Source organism: Mustela putorius, unplaced genomic scaffold (assembly GCF_011764305.1).
Source record: "Mustela putorius furo isolate JIRA1106 unplaced genomic scaffold, ASM1176430v1.1 tig00000129_pilon_pilon_pilon, whole genome shotgun sequence".
Taxonomy (NCBI): domain Eukaryota; kingdom Metazoa; phylum Chordata; class Mammalia; order Carnivora; family Mustelidae; genus Mustela; species Mustela putorius.
This window is the reverse complement of record NW_025421290.1, coordinates 38,801,532-38,817,055: the sequence shown is the minus strand read 5'-3', so window position 1 is coordinate 38,817,055 and position 15,524 is coordinate 38,801,532. Positions and strand designations below refer to the sequence as shown.

The 15,524-nt window shown below is 52.9% G+C and overlaps 2 protein-coding genes across 3 annotated transcripts in view; one reads left to right on the top strand and one right to left on the bottom strand.

Moving 5' to 3' along the window:
• Window positions 1–19: 19 nt before the first annotated feature.
• Window positions 20–1,602, top strand: ISCA2 (iron-sulfur cluster assembly 2). 2 transcript variants are annotated; one of them, XM_004739270.3, is made up of 4 exons: window positions 20–146; window positions 348–453; window positions 576–691; window positions 1,068–1,602. In XM_004739270.3, the coding sequence occupies exons 1-4, from the start codon at window positions 76–78 to the stop codon at window positions 1,240–1,242; spliced, it is 468 nt and encodes a 155-aa protein (XP_004739327.1). In that variant the 5' UTR covers window positions 20–75; the 3' UTR covers window positions 1,243–1,602. The 2 variants fall into 2 exon arrangements, with proteins under 2 accessions (XP_004739327.1, XP_004739328.1); XM_004739271.3 differs by having other exon boundaries at window positions 45–146; window positions 351–453.
• Window positions 1,603–4,449: 2,847 nt separating this feature from the next.
• The window catches only part of LTBP2 (latent transforming growth factor beta binding protein 2), a 100,746-nt gene continuing 89,671 nt past the window's right edge, over window positions 4,450–15,524 (bottom strand). Inside the window, exons 23-36 of the mRNA XM_004739267.3 lie at window positions 14,893–15,015; window positions 14,666–14,791; window positions 14,185–14,307; window positions 13,311–13,442; window positions 12,908–13,033; window positions 12,230–12,373; window positions 11,201–11,392; window positions 10,996–11,079; window positions 10,167–10,295; window positions 9,712–9,849; window positions 9,458–9,625; window positions 8,884–9,165; window positions 7,781–7,930; window positions 4,450–7,339 (exon numbers count right to left, since the gene is read on the bottom strand). Of these exons, the coding sequence (XP_004739324.1) occupies window positions 7,194–7,339; window positions 7,781–7,930; window positions 8,884–9,165; window positions 9,458–9,625; window positions 9,712–9,849; window positions 10,167–10,295; window positions 10,996–11,079; window positions 11,201–11,392; window positions 12,230–12,373; window positions 12,908–13,033; window positions 13,311–13,442; window positions 14,185–14,307; window positions 14,666–14,791; window positions 14,893–15,015 (2,063 nt within the window). The 3' untranslated portion in view covers window positions 4,450–7,193. The remainder of the gene's footprint in view (window positions 7,340–7,780; window positions 7,931–8,883; window positions 9,166–9,457; window positions 9,626–9,711; window positions 9,850–10,166; window positions 10,296–10,995; window positions 11,080–11,200; window positions 11,393–12,229; window positions 12,374–12,907; window positions 13,034–13,310; window positions 13,443–14,184; window positions 14,308–14,665; window positions 14,792–14,892; window positions 15,016–15,524) is intronic.

The following is a 15,524-nucleotide window of genomic DNA, read 5'->3' as shown; positions in this document are numbered from 1 at the left end:
TGTGGGTCCCGCCTCCGAAGGCCCAGGTGGAGAAAAGGATTGGGGCGACGCGGGGGGCGGGGTTTGTGGAGGAAGATGGCTGCCGTCCGCGGGCTGTCCCTAACGGCCGCGGCGCTGAGAGCGGTCACTCCCTGGGCAAGGGGCAGGTACCAAGCCTACAAAGGCACCTGGGAAGGGTGTTAGGTTCTGCGCCTCCAGGACTAAGGGGGGAACGAAGACCTGCGGGGGAGGCGAGGGCTTGGCGTAAGGCTGTCCAGGTGGAGGTCGTCAGGGTTGCCGGGAGGCTGTCCAGGTAGAAGTGACCAGGTGCCCCTCTGCTCCCGGGCTCATCCTCCTCCCATGTGCAGCAGGCTCCTCGCGGCCTCTCGAGGACCTCAGGCTCGTCGGGAAGCGTCGTCCTCCAGCGCCGAGGCCGGCGAAGGGCAGATCCACCTCACCGCCAGCTGCGTCCAGGTAGGAGGTCGGACGCGGGGCGGCGGTGCCCCGGCGAGGGCCAGGAGTGTGCGGACTTCCCCTTGGCCCACTCTTCTGCCACCTCTTGCCGGGCATTCTTGATCCCCGTTTTTGCATTTCAGAGACTTCTGGAAATCACCGAAGGGTCGGAATTCCTAAGGCTGGAGGTGGAGGGAGGTGGATGCTCTGGATTCCAATACAAATTTTCCCTGGATACAGTTATCAACCCCGACGACAGGCAAGAAGGAAGGGGTGGGTCCTCAGAGAATGTGTGGGAGGGATAAAAGTGCACGTTTGTTTCGAATTTAAAAGGTTTGCTAAGAACGCCCAACACCATCCTTCTCACGCAGTGGGAATACAGTGAGGACTTGTTGTCATGATTCAGAATACGCTAAGGATTCAGGCTGGACTGGATTCCAGGCCTAAATCCCTAAACCTTTACCAGTATTCATTCCTTTGACCCTTTCTGCCTCAGAGAAAAGCAGCACTTGTTAGAGGTCATAAGGAATGTTTCTCCTGTTTTGGAAAAACGGGATATGCACCCCAGGGCTCAGAGGGTATTATGGTTTTGGTGTTTATGATAGACCTTAATGTCTTCCTTCTGTCTTTTTCAGGGTGTTTGAACAGGGCGGGGCGAGAGTGGTGGTTGACTCTGATAGCTTGGCCTTCGTGAAAGGGGCCCAGGTGGACTTCATCCAAGAACTGATCCGAAGCTCATTTCAAGTGTTGAACAATCCTCAAGCTCAGCAAGGCTGCTCCTGTGGCTCATCCTTCTCTATCAAACTTTGATGTGATGACAGGTGACCCAGAGATTGCTGCCACTTGTACCAACTTGAGGAACCTAGGATTAGTAGAATTCTAGAGGTTTCCTTCCAATCATGTCCTCCTCTCAGTTTTATTTTCCTCAGTCCAGGAGTGTTGTGTTTTGCCACTGTTATGTTCAGAATATGAAGCTTTTACTCTCGATCTGTTTTTCACTCACACATTTCTAAGGCCAAGCCTCTAGGTGCTGTGATCTAAGATATACTAACTGGTTGAAATCTGCCTGCTATAATCTGTAGAGCCTCCAAGGTTCCAAAATTTGGAGTCACTTCTCAGGTGCTTGTACACAGGTGTGTAGCTATGTATAAAAGCTCCATTCTGAAGAAAGTCCTTACTTACTTAGTCCTTGTGTTCTGGATCAGGGTCACCGATTGGGTAGCTTGAACACTGGTTACTAGGCTAGAAAGGATGAGAAAGGCAAACGGAAATTTCTCTTTTTCATCTCACTCTTCTGGAATGTGCTAGTGACACCTTCTTTTTCTTTCTTTCTTTCTTTTTTTTTTTCCCCTTTTCCTCCTACATCCTTATTTTCTGTGCTGCCCATTCCTGCTTCCCATCTGTTAGGGTAGATACATTTTCCTCTCTTACTCGCAGGTCTTCTGGATTCACAAAACCAGTAGTCCATCACCCAGGAAACTTGGATCTAAGCCCCACTGATAACCTGAATCATTTAAAAAATAGGCCTCATACTCTGTACTCACACAGACATTTCAAGATTCTGTGATTATTCAGTGACTGAGTCTTTTTAGGACATGTTGCTCTACTTATGGTGTAAAATGTCTTTGGTCTCATGCATAGCAGGAAGGGGTCCCCATGTTGGTAAAGATAATGGATGGTTAGGGATTTTCTTTCAGGTTAGATTACCAGATAAAATGCAGGATGCCCAGTTAAATTTGAATTTCAAATAAATGATTTTTATTGTAAGTGTGTCCCAATTATTTTATGAGACATACACTAAAAATTACTTGTTGAAATTCAAATTTAACTGGGCATTGTGCATTTTTTTTTGTTAAACCTGGCAACTAAGACATTTAAAGTTGCTGCCCATACCTGGGCCTAATTAGATTTTCAGCTCAGACTAAGTCTTTTCATCCTCTTTAAAAAGAGATTTTGCTACCTTTTCAATGTTGGAACATATCGTTTTAAAGAGTGCACTTTATTTTTATTTATTTTTTTAAATAAGCTCAATACTCAGCGTGGGGCTTGAACTCATGACCCTGAGATCAAAAGTTACATGCTTTACTGACTGAGCCAGCCAGGTGCCCCATGATTTTGTGATTTTAAAACTCATGCAGAGCAGGAGCTTAAATGCTTTAGTTGCTAAATAAACCATTAAATTGCAATGGTCACTTAGATAGGAACAGAGTCCCTTTGAATGCCTATATCTAAGTACCTGCTATTAATGGGGGAGAATTGGGATTCTGTGTTTTAGAAAGGGTGGGTTTGGGAGAAATCACCTTACTCTATCACACTAGAAAGCATCATGAGAAAATCCGAAGTAGTAATAAAAAGCTTCTATTGGAGTAGGATGATGTAGAAATTTTAACAGCAGAGAGCATAGAGAAATAATAGCATCAAGGGGATAGTGGGCAATTTGCTTGGAGTAAGTAGTAAGCTTAGTAAAATAGGTTTAGGGTCTTTTGCAGGCCCTTTATGATCAGGTGCCCTCTTTCTGGTCTAGACCAGCAGATATTTTCACAAATTTTGCCTACTGTGCAAATTCATTTAGGAAAACTTGATACTCTTCTGGTATCCATTGGAAGATTATTTTGCTTCCCCATTACTTTCAAGGAGAAAGGCCTTATTGTTGCAGAATTGGTTTTATTTATGCAAGTTAGAGAGTGTTTGGGGGTAGCATACCCTGCCTTTGCCCTACTAAGATACGATGCAAGAAGTAGAAGTAAGGGAGCCCTGCATCTGCTTTATGATGTGAATATGCCCTTTTTTTTTTTTTTTTAATTTGAGAGAGAGAAGGAGCAGGGGAAGGGGTAGAAGCAGACCCCGCACTGAGCATGGAGCCCAGTGTTGGGCTGAGCTGGATCCTGGGACTCCAGGATCACCACCTGAGCTGAAGGCAGATACTTGACCGATTGAGCCTCCCAGGTGCTCCAGCGTTTTTGTTTTTGTTTTTTTTTAAGATATTACTTATCCCTTTGACAGACAGAGATCACAAGTTGGCAGAGAGGCAGGCAGAGAGAGAGAGGAGGGAAGCAGGCTCCCTGGGGCAATCCCAGGACCCTGGGATCATGACCTGAGCCCAGGGCAGAGGCTTTAACCCACTGAGCCACCCAGATGTGACCCCCCCCCCTCTTTTTTTTTTAGGATTTTATTTCTTTATTTGAGAGAGAGAGGGAGAGCACTAGTAGGGGGCAGGGCAGAAGGAAAGGGAGAACCAGACTCCCCACTGAGTAGAGAGCCTGAGTCAGGGCTCCATTCCAGGACCTGGAGATCATGACCCAAGCGGAGGGCAGATGCTTAACCGCTTAAGCCACCCAAGTGCCCCTATTGTCTATCTCCTTTATGTTGGTGGCTCAAAAGGCGTGGGCCTCTCAGTCAACATTCAGGTCAGGTCTTACCTTGTGGTGGAATCAAACTCTTCAGTTGTGTGGTTGCTAGTGACTAGCGGTGTGGGAGCTGTAGGTGGCCCACCCATCCTTAGTTTCTTTGTGTGGGAATGGCCACAGATTACAAGGGATTAGGACAAAACAGGCTTAGGAGAGATTAGGAAGGGCTACTAAAGTAGGTGTCCAAGAACTTTCTAACTTTTTTAACTTCTAAGAGTTGAAACCTGTTAATTCAGTCTCCTTTTATACAACATTGAGTGTATTACAGAGAAGCAGGCAGCACTGATTGTGTGGTGTAGTCCGCCTTCAGTGCTGGCTGAGAGCAGATAGGTGCCGCTGGTAGTGCCTGGGACCCAGCATTGTCCCCTGCAACATAGTTATGGTTTTGAATGTTTGTCTCAAAGGCGGGAAACTCCTCTGCTTTTCTAGGTCTCTCGCAGTGGTGTTTCTGATTGCTCTTTTAAAAAAATCCCTTTGTCCTTTCTCCACAGAAATGCTACAGGGCTATTTAAAGAAAGTTTGCTTTAAGAAGTTCGGAAATAATTATGTGGCTTTAATTGTCAGATAAATACATGAAGAAGGGAGCATTTAAGCAGTCTATGGCCAAAGCTGTATTTAAAAATATTTTATTTTTTTGGAAAGGTAATACACATGGTACAAAATTCAAAAAGACGCAAAAGGGGATACAGTGAAAAGTCTCCCAATCCTGTACCCATCCACCCTGCCACCCTCCCCACAAACCACTGTTGTTTCTAAGAATTTACCCTATAGGTATAATCCCATAGATATAATGTGAAATAACATATACACAAGAATATTCATTATGGCATTACTTATAATAGCAAGAGAGGGGAAAAAATGGAAATGTCCATCAGTAGGGGATCGATTAAATAAATTATGATTTATCTGTTCAATGGAATAATATACAATTATAACATAGAATGAGACAGTTCTTTATGTGCAAGTCTGGATTAAGTGAAAACAAAGTGCAGAACGGCATGCATAGGATGCGACTTACGTTTTTGATACAAAGAAATACGTGTATGTGCATGAAGATTTTCCGGAAGGGTGAGCAGGAAGGTGAGGGCTGGGGGACGGCGCAGTGCCAGCGCATATATGGAAGGGTGCTGAGAAGTTCTCTGAACCGTGGGGTGTGAGGCGGAGTGGCGAGGAGGAGGTCAGCAGATACCCAGGTGTCTTTCCCCTTTCTTTAGACAAATAGCAGCACACGGTCTATTCTGCTCTACAGCCTTTCCCCGCTTAGTCTGTTTGGATTTCTTATCAGGACATTTAGGGCAATTTTTTTTTCTTTCATTTTTAGGCCCCTGTAGCAACTGATTGTTTCTGATCTTTTGCTGTTACAAGTAATGCTATAATAAATAACCTCTTATATGTGTCATTTCACATTTGGTGAGACTATATCTGAAGGTTAAATTCCTAGAAGGGTCAGAGTAAGTGCTTCTATAATTTTGAAAGACATTGCCATATTACCCTCTTCAGAAGTTGCGTCCTTTTAAGGCCCTATCAGCTGCGTATGTGAGTCTCTCTTTCACCAGAAGCTTGCCAACTAGGAGTCTTAGCAAACTTCTGATGTTTGCCAATCAGACAGCCTTTAAAAAGTGTCTCAGGTGTGGTTTTAACTCACATTTCTTTTGTTAGGAATGTGTAACGATGTATTTTTGTCTGCTGAAAACATCTCAACTAGTACAGCAACATAGAGCAAATTGTTTAAACCCTGTGTGTCTCAATTTACTCATCTATACATTGGGAATAAAAATAGTAAGTGGAATTGCTGGATGATTAAATGAAATTTGTGGTCAGCACTCAGTAGAGTGCCTGGCACATAACAAGCATTCAATAAGTTACTATGGGATGGCCGACAATGAGAGCAGCAGTAGGACAGTACAGATTAAATTAAGAAAATAGCATTCATCTCCGTGTCTTCAGGCACATGGGGTCTTGTTGACTTACATTGCCTTTCATCAGACAAATGCAAAGGCAGAGCTTTCCTTGTCTTAGAAGAATAAAGAACCTTTTCCCATTGGATCCCAATCAGAGGCTCTTGGCAGAGCCGGCAAAAGCATAGGCCCATCCTTGTGTCTAACATTTAGACTTAGTCAGCATAGTAAAGAAATTTAGTTTCATATGAAATAAAAACAAAAACAGGAGCCCAAATGTACCTTTCTTTATTCCACTGTGGTTCTCAACTTCTAGCTGGCCAAGGATGGAGTGGGTCTCTACTTGTCCACTGAGAGGAATGCCAACCTGCCTTCCCATTGTTGAGAGAAAGACAGCAAGGGCTTCTGAGTAGAGAGAAGAAACGACATAGGGAATCTGGCTTCCCCTAAACAAGACTGCACTGTATTTCACAAGCCAGAGAATAGACCCCTTTATTTTTAGTACCTCAAACAGGTACCCACAAAAGGAGAGCCCAGGAGAGATTTGTGTCATGTAAGAAGCAGTGTGTATTTAATACAGGTCATCGGAGATGGGCCCCGTCCTGTGGCAGCCTTGCTGTGGTGCACAGCAGCTGTCCTGGGTAGACTGGGAGTGCTTACCCAAAGCAGCCGAACATTTTCTTTAGCCTTGTGGAAAGCCTTGGCTCCCCCTTTCTTATCACCTCCCCATATTTTCCGTATTGCCCTCTTGCTGCTTTCTCAGTCTCCGTGCTCCCCTTCATCTGTGTCTCTTCCACTCAGCAAGCTGGTTTCAGTCTTGCTCCTCTTAGATGAGGGGATCTTCTGCCCCTGCCCGGGGCCACAGCACTGCTAACAGGATGGAGATGTGGCACAGTCTAGCCCAGACGAGCTTGACTGAGGTGAACGGTTCTTGGGAGGAGGACTTGGAGTCATGCCCAAACTTCCGCCAATCCTTTTTTGCTCAAGAGATCCTGAAGGACCATACCCGGGCAGATGTGACCTCTGACCCAGCTGTGGAATCATCAGGATGTTATGTGGATCGTGACTGGGAAAGGGTGTCTGCAGTAGGAGTCCAAACGACCTTGCATGTTTTCAGAGCTTGAGGGGGGGGATGAGGGCCATCCTTTGGTAAGCATCCCACAGCAAGGCCAGAACAGATGATACGCTGATCCTCATGGCCAGTGGCTGAAGCATTAAAGCATTTGGTGGTGTTTGAGCCAAGCAAGGGCATGGTGGCATGAAGGCAGTGATGGAAGCTCACAGCCAGGGCCTAAGCTGGGAGAGTTGAAAAGCAGGCAGGTCTGGCTGGGAGCTGGCGTGCAGGGCCTTCTGCCTGCTTCTTCATGATGTCTTCCCAGCTAGGAAAGCCTCCTCCAGGCCCCTGCCCGTGGCTGGGGCCCATTTCCAGGTAGCTGTCCACACTGACCCCTCACTGCTACTCCTTGGCAGTGCAGTGTGGGGGGCCTGCCTCGGCCACGTAACCTGGAGCACAGTGGCAGCGGTAGGAGCCCTCGGTGTTCTCGCAGTGACCGTGGGCACAGAGTGCAGCAGGCCCGTTCAGGTCATCACATTCATTCACATCTAAGAGGAAGGGAGGGAAGAGAGCACTGTAGGGAGCCCAGGTGCCTCTGCTGCTGTGGTCACTGAGCCTCTGCCCTGCGGTGGAATCCTACATGTGGCAACCAGAAGCTGAAGTCACTGCTCAAGACGAAGCTTCTCAGAGACACACAGCTGGTGGTAGTGAACCCGTCCTGTGCCTCAGAGTGACCATGTCTCCTGCACCTTTCTTCTGCCTAGGAATTTCCATGGAAAGGATTTTCTAAACCCAGCAGGAGACCTTCCCTTGGCACGTTTCCCACCTGGCCTGGCTCCAGGACGGCCCACTAGGGGGCAGCAGTGGATTTTCCAACTACCCTAAGTTCAGTCTCTATTTCTAACAGAGCAGTAGGGCAGGCCCAGTCTCTCCTCCTGCAGGGTCCTCCTGCTCCCTGGGTATTCATTGCCACTCAGATTGCCACTTACCCACGCAGGCCATGTGGGCCATGTCCAGCTGGAAGCCCTCAAAGCAGTCACAGGTGTAGCCCTCCCTCACGCGCACACAGCGGCCATTCTCACAGCCATTCAGGACGCCGCATTCCTCTGCCTGAAGCCCTTCAAAGCCGGCCTGGTGCTCTGGTAGGAGGGAGTCAGAGAAGGAAGCTGAGGCCTTGCACCTGACCCTGGGGCCCTCCCGCTCCTCATGAAGGATTGCTGCTGTTGAACTCCTAAGGTCAGGGTTGGGAGCCTCATGGGAAGTACCCTTAAGAAATAAGTATGTGTCTCCGCTTGGGGTGGCAGAGACGTGCCATGCTCTACGGGTCAGCTCCAGGAGGGCCGAGATAAGCTACGTTCACAGTGCCACGGCCCCGGCAAGGGGGCGTCTACAGTTTTGGTTTTGTTGTGGTTGGTGGTAGTTAAAATCTTTGCGTAGTTTTTTTGTTGGGGGGAGGGGGGAGACTGGCAGCAAGAGGGGATTAGCCTCATTCAACGCAAAAGCAAAACTTAGGCATCTGCTTGAACCTCTCTAAGCAGCTCCCAACCCCTGAGAAAGACCCAACCCTAGTCCCCGTGCGGTCTTAGTCTGATACGGCGGCTGTGCCTGTGGCAGCTTCAGCCATCGCACAGGTGCCAGGCCCGACTTCTTAGAATCCCAATCCCGTGTGCTGGGGTCATTGCCACTTACAAAGCGGGTCACCACAGCAGGACTTTAAAGTGATTAGAAAGCCTTAATGCACATTTCAGGCCACCAGCGTGAGCTCGTAGAGCCGGTCATTCTGCACACTGTGAGTGGCGTGGAGGGGGAAACAGAGGCTGCAGTGTGCCTGCTTTCTCTCGCTCTATCAACGCCCTCAGGGAAGCTTTTGAGGAGGAGGTGGTGTCCTGTACCTCTTTGGTGTCCCCTGTCCCAGTTCGTCAGTAGGGTCTGACCGGGCATTTGGAGTTGGCCCTTGAGGGACCTGTGAGAGGGCTTGGTGGGTCTTTCTTCCTCTGTGGCCTCCCCCCACTGGAGTGATTAGTAGCCAGAGGAGGTGGAAGTGAAACAGCTGTGGGGCCCACCACTTCCCCACGTGGGCAGCAACACAGACCTGGCTGGCTGGCCACGTAGTGGGGCTGGAGTTCCGAGGGCTGCAGGGGTGACTCAAGAACGGGCAGGTGGTCCCCGGCGCGGCTGGCTGTGTTGGGGAAGGCTGGCTCTGGGATGGTGTCCTCAGGGCCCAGGTAGTTGTAGAAGGGGGCCCCCTCAGGGCCGTAGAGGCTGTAGTGCAGGTCCTCCGGCCCAGGGCCGTACTCATAGCCTGGTCGGAAGTGGACCCCCGCCTCCCGCTCGGCTTCAATCCGGGCCACATTGCACAGCTGAGCATAGACCTCTGCAGGGAGGAGGGAGAGAGGAAGCTGCCAAGTTCCTGGTAGCTAAGGCCTGGTGTGCTGTTCCCCAGCTCACTGCCTGGGGAGAGGGAACGGGCTGGGACTGGTCCCCTCCGGGAGTTCCTGGCTCTGCTCTTCTCCCCACCCCACTCCCTGCCCCGCTCTGTCCCTAAGCAATAGGGACGGGAGACCGGGCCACACTAATTGCTCTCCTCCTTCTAAATCCTTCCCTCCAAGGTGAGGGCCCTTCCCTGGGGCCCCTCCCTCCGAGTGGGCACGGGTCACCCTTCTCACCAGAGCTCCTGGGGGGGCAGAGGGCACACTGCTGGCTCCAGGCCTCGCCGTCCTGGCAGCAGCATTCTGTGTAGGTGGTGCGGTGCCCGTGCAGGGGCTGGCTGCACACATAATTGGTGACTCTTTTCCAGCAGATGTCCGTGTGGATGTCATGGTCAGGCAGGTCCTCTGGTGGCACAGGGCCCAGAGGCACGTGAGCCTTCCCGGCCCAGGGCCAGTCTCCCTGCCGCCCCCCCCCACTCCAGCCTACTGACCCGTGCTACTGGTGCTGTTCACGCAGCGCTGCTGGCTGAGGTCCAGGGTGAGGGGGGGGCTGCAGAAGCAGTGGAAAGAGCCTTCAGTGTTCACACACTCCCCGTCCTCACAGGCCATGTCCTGGCACTCGTCGTGATCTGTGGTGGCAGAGAGGTCAGGGGATGCGTGGGGCGGTAGGAAGGCAGCTTGCCCACAGACCGGCTTCATGGAAGGAGGTTTTCTTGTAACTGACAATGAAGAGTAGCTCCCTGCTTCCCCCTCCTCCCCGGCTCCAGCCCCGCCTGGGAGGCCCCTCCCTGGGGATCCCTTTCCAGCAGGGGCTCACATTCGAGCCCGGACAACCCCTCCAGCTCCCCTGCTGCAGTGGGGACTCCCAGCAAGGATGGGGCTGGCCGGCGGGGGGGGGGGCTGGGTGAGTGGCCCGGGGTGGGGGTGGGGGGCAGCGCGTCCTCACCCTCGCACCGCCTGTGTTGGGCATTGTAGTGGTAGCCGGGGTGGCACAGGCAGATGTAGCCAGGCACCGTGTTGAGGCACCGGCCATTCTGGCAGAGACTGGGGCCGAACATCACACACTCATCTGCATCTGTGGGAGGGCAGAGATGAGGGGAGAAGCCGGATGAAGCAGAACGTAAGACTAGGGGCTCCAAAGCCAGACTTGCTGGTGGGAATCCTGGCGCTGCCACCTGCTAGTCAGGTGTCTTTGGGCAACTGGCTTGAGTTCTCCTTGCCTCAGTCTCCTGCCAGAAAAAATGCGGCTGCTATGACTTAACCTCCTACTGCCGTTAGGAAGATTAAACGGTTAATATAGTTAGGTGCTTACATAGTGCTTGGCACATAGCAAGCACACTTCTGTTTCTGTTCTCTTTCTGTCTCCAGCTTCAGGATTAGGGCACTGAAGGGCTCAGACCTGAACTACCCACTTTGAGTGTGGGTTCCCCGAAGTTTCTGGCTTTGTAAGTGGGGCCAGGAGGATAAGCAGCTGTCTCCGTACTCCCCACCCCAACCCTGTGCCCCGTGACTGCTTTAGTCCTGGCATCGTTCTGGAGGGTTCAGCCTCAGGGGAGCCGAGGAACCAAGGTCGGGTTGTACAGACACCTCCAGGAGGGGCTCAGGTCAGACCTTCCAGCTGCACATCTGCAGGCAGTCAGCCTTGGGACAGGAACGAGGGAAGTGAGCGGGAGGCTGGGGCGACATGCAGAACTTCCTCCGGGGCCTCCTGGAGGACCAGGGTGGGCCCCTTCAGGTGAGTGGGGTTGGGGGAGGAGGGTCTCTAGGGAGGTTACCTGTGTACGTGGTCTGTCCAAACATCCAGGCTCCGTCCACGGGGATGTAGCCTTTACCACTGGGGCAGATCTCACTGAATTCAGCTGTGCAGGGAGGCATCCAAGCTTAGAAACAGAAGGGCTCTGCCCCCCTTCCCCTCTCCCCTTTTTTCAGCGTCACCCTACAGAGCTGACACTAAGGATTCGGAACCGTCGGGGGCCTTACCCGAGTCCTCAGCTGGGCAGAGGGCACAGGCATCTCCCCAGCTGGCACCCTGGGTGCAGCAGCACTCGGCCTGTGTGGTGTTCCGGCCCAGAAGGCTGGAGCAGGGCAGCTGGCCGTTCTGCCCGGAGTAGCATTCCATGCGGACGGGGCCTGCGGGGTGGTCTCCGGGTGGGGCCTCAGGAATACTCTGACCTGTGTGAGATTAGACGCCCTTTATTACTGTCTGTCTTTGGCCCCCTGGGGCACCCTAGCTTTTGAATTTATTTTCAAGGCTTTACATTTATATAGCACCAGGAAGCGTACACCATGCTTTCACCTGTATGGTCTCACTTGATGCTCTGGACGGCATTTTATCATCAGCCGCCTTTACACGGGAAGCAGCTAAGACTGTGAGAAGCCACGGGACTTGCCACGGCCTCCAGCTGTAAGTGGCCCTGACCCCAGTTCTCTGGTGCCCAAAGCCGTGTTCTTTCTGGTATAGCATCCTGCCACCAGGGAGGTTCCCCCGGTCATACCATACGGGCAGCCTCTCCATTCCTCAGCTCGCACTGGACCCCAGCCCCCCCCACCTCACCTTGTTCCGGGTCTCGCTTGCTTTTCCCCAAGTCAGAGGAGGCCAGCTCAGTCCTCATCCGGCCTGGGGAGAGAAGCTGCACCCAATAGCTCTGGGGTGGGGTGCACAGGGGAGAGTGAGGTTCAGCTCAGCCTCAAGGGCTCCCTGGGGTCCCCCGGGGGCTCAGTCTGCAGTCCTTGGCACCTTAAGTTGGCATCAGTTCTTCCGAGCCCCTGTAGGGCTGTCACAGCCCCGAGCCTCCTGGACATTCCCTGGCCTGGGACAGACATCCACTTGTCTTGACATTTGCCATACTCTGACTCCTCCCCTGTTCTCCTCCAGTCCTACGTGGCACCCTCACCCACACGGCTCGGGGCCTGGCCCAGGCTCCCTCTTGGGAGCCAGAGCAGCGGAACCACTTTGTAAGCCACAGAACGCTCATGTGTAATGACGCGGTAACTATGGGGCGCGCTCACCTCCAGCCACCCGCAGGCGACAGTGGCCCTCCTGAGCGTCGTACTCCTCCAGGTCACTGGCACAGAGGCACAGGAAGGAGCCCTCCACGTTCTCACAGAGAGCCGCCCCGCACACCGCCAGCATGAGCTCGCACTCGTTCACGTCTGCCAGGCACGAGGACAGGCTTGTGGGTGGAGAAGCCGCAGCTGGTGCCCCCCGGCCCTCTGCCTCCTACCCAGTGGGCAGATCCTCCCCTCATCCTCTCAGAAGAAACGGGCTAGGGCTAGGTCTCAGGGGGCGAGCATGAGGGAGTTAGCAGGAAAAAAATGAGAGAGCAAGAGAAGGGAGAGAGGAGAAGGGTGGCAGAAAAGGGTCACTAAGGGACCAAGAGGAAGGGTTCCTCCCTCTGTGCACATTCTCCAGACGTGCCTCTGGACATGGGCCGTGGCCTTCACTACTGTGCTGGCTCCCCCTGCTGGTAGGACATGGCCACGCTTCTCCTACGGAGCAGGTCAGGGCATCCGCTGTGGACTTCCTTGCCCACTCTCTGAGGACCCATTATGGAGCCGTGTGACCTTGAACATTTCAGGACCCTAGGGCCTCTATCCAGGACAGCCAAGATCTGTGGAGATGGGCCCAAGGACCCATGGGCCTTCCCTTCCCGGGCCCAGAGCCTGGCTGGCCTGCCAGCTTCTCACCAACACAGTCCCAGCCTGAGGACGAAGTCTCGAAGCCCTGGTCACAGAGGCAGCGGAAGGAGCCGTCGGTGTTGTCGCAGAAGCCGTGGTTCCCACACATGGTGTCGTTGGCACACTCATCTATGTCTGTGGGACAGTAGGGACGAGAGTATAGGGCACACTCTTGCTCTGTTTGCTGGGATTACTTGGTCTGTTCACACCAAGGTCTGTGAAAAGTGACTTGTAAACACAGGACAAGAACACTCAAGAACATCGTCATTCCTCTTCAATCTCTCTACAAGCCCTGCTGTGTGGAAAACACGCACACTTCAAACAGCTACAAAAACGGGGTCCTCAGGACAAAGTCGTTTCTACCTGGATACATGAAAAATTGGTTTCCTCAGCCCTCCCGGTTCCTACTCACCAATGCAGTCTCCAGTTGGGGCCATGTGGAAGCCAGGCTGGCAGCCCAGGACACAGCGGTAGGAGCCAGGGCTGTTCTCACACCTCCAGGCCCCACATACCGAGTCTCCATAGTCCTCACACTCGTCAATATCTGGCCCCAGCGCCAAGAGAGGGGACAGAAATAGGTCACTGCTCCGGCCCCACCTCCTTGGCATTATAAGGTCATGTCCCACAACCTTTGGGGTTCTTGGTCTGTTACAGATTACTGTGCTCATCTCAACTCCAAAGCATCAAGTTCAGGATCATTTCTCCTGACCCAGCAGGGATGATTGTCTAGGTAGAGGACCGTATGCTATTTAGGAAAGCACTGAGCGCTAAGCAGGGTCGGGCCTGGTTAGTACTTGGATGGGAGGAAAGCACTGAGCTCCTAGCTGCCTGTGACACTGCTGCCCCACCCCACCCCCTTCTCCCTATGGCAGAGTACTTTATGATACTCTTTATATAAAACCTTCACCGAAGTGTATTGCAGAAAATTGTCTTCCTATCTGTCTCCCTTGCTCAATTTCAACATCGTCCATAACTGTCTATTTGTCCTAGCAAAAGACATTGAACCTAGCAGGGGTTTAATAAATGTCTGTTGAATCAGTTTGGCTTTAAAAAGTAGATTGTGTGCTCTGCTGGCACAAGGATTATGATTATCCTCATTCATCTTTGGATAGGTCCTGAGTCAGCAGAGACTCAATAAATGCATTATCCATCAGATGATTAATCTGTGGAAAGTGCTCTGCTTCCTGGAAGCTGCAGTTCCTGGTCCCGGGAAGCTGAGGATCAGGCAGGGGTGGAGGTGGGCGGACATGGGGCAGCGCCCCGTCTGTTCCCCCTGGAGCTCTTACCCACACACTCTCCACTCTCTGGGGAGGGCTGGAAGCCGGCCTCACACAGACAGCTGAAGGAGCCGTCGGTGTTGACACAGTGTCCTCCTAGACACCGGTCTGTGACTGCACATTCGTCCACATCTAGAACAGAGACCTCCGTCAGCAGACCCAGCCACATGGCCCAGCGGCCCAAAGCAGCCTGGAGGAGAGCCAGAGGGCAGCTCGGGGCTCAGAGATCTGAGGAAGAGTTCTGAGCTGGAAACCAGAGGCCAGATTGCAGGCAGGAGCCCTGGAATGGGGGCCCTATGAAGGGCAGATGGGTGCCACTCAAAGGGTTCAGAGGGCACCTGTCTGTCGTAGACATTGCGGAGAGGCCCTGCTGGAAGACTCTGAGCGCCTTCCTGACGCCTGGCTCCCTGTCATCGCTCAGCCTCCCACCCCCGGGAGCGCTGTATGTCCCTGCTGCTGGCGAGTGGACATGGCCAAGCTGGCTTCTCACCCTGGCAGCTGGTGCCCCCCTCTGTGCTGGCAAAGCCTGGTGCGCAGAGACAGAAGAAGGACCCGTGGCTGTTGAGGCACTCGCCACGGGGTGCACAGTACTCCTCTCCCACACACTCGTCCACATCTGCAAGGAGAAGGCAGGCAGTGGCGTCTCCCAGGCGTGCTGCCACCTCCCCTCCCACACCCACCGCTCACAGGGTCCGACGGGCACACACAGCCGCTCACCCTCACACGTGGTGCCGTTGGCCAGCTGAAAGCCCGGGGGGCAGAGGCACTGGTAGGAGCCAGCCGTGTTCTTGCACTCGCCTCCCTGGCAGCTGCCCTGGGAGTCTTTACACTCATCCACATCTGCAGGGTCACAAGGGAGCAAGGCGGCCTATGGCAGCACCTCCCAAGGACAGGAACCGATGGGGAGCTCTCCAGAGGGCCTGTCCCCTGCTGGGGGAGTCTGGACCCAGACAGGCATCGGCCCCTTGTGCAGCAGCACAGCCTCTGGGGAGCAGCATGACTGCAGTGCCTTCTGCTGGGCTTCTCCGGCTAACCACACGGTGTCCCCGGGGACGCTCAGCCTCTGCCCGCAACCCCAGCCTAGGGCAGCCCAACCCGCTGCCCTCGTCATGGCTGAGAGCTCAGATTTTACTGAGAAGCAACGGGAAGACTAATGAGAACTCAGTGAAGGAAACCGATGCCGAGAACCTGAGGTCACAGAAACTAGGCGCTTGAAGGTGGCCTACAGATTGCCTGGTCCAGGCGGATGTTTTCCAAAATCCACCCCCAGCTCCCACCCTTACAGAGAACCCACGAAGGCCGGACATGGAACAAATTTAGTGGCTCATCAGCCCCCAGACCCCGACTGG

Coding starts and splice junctions, on each gene's coding strand:
- ISCA2 (XM_004739270.3), top strand. CDS start 76: ATGGCTGCCGTCCGCGGGCTGTCCCTAACGGCCGCGGCGCTGAGAGCG. Junction 147..347: donor ACTCCCTGGGCAAGGGGCAG/GTACCAAGCCTA, acceptor TCCCATGTGCAG/CAGGCTCCTCGCGGCCTCTC. Junction 454..575: donor TCACCGCCAGCTGCGTCCAG/GTAGGAGGTCGG, acceptor TTTGCATTTCAG/AGACTTCTGGAAATCACCGA.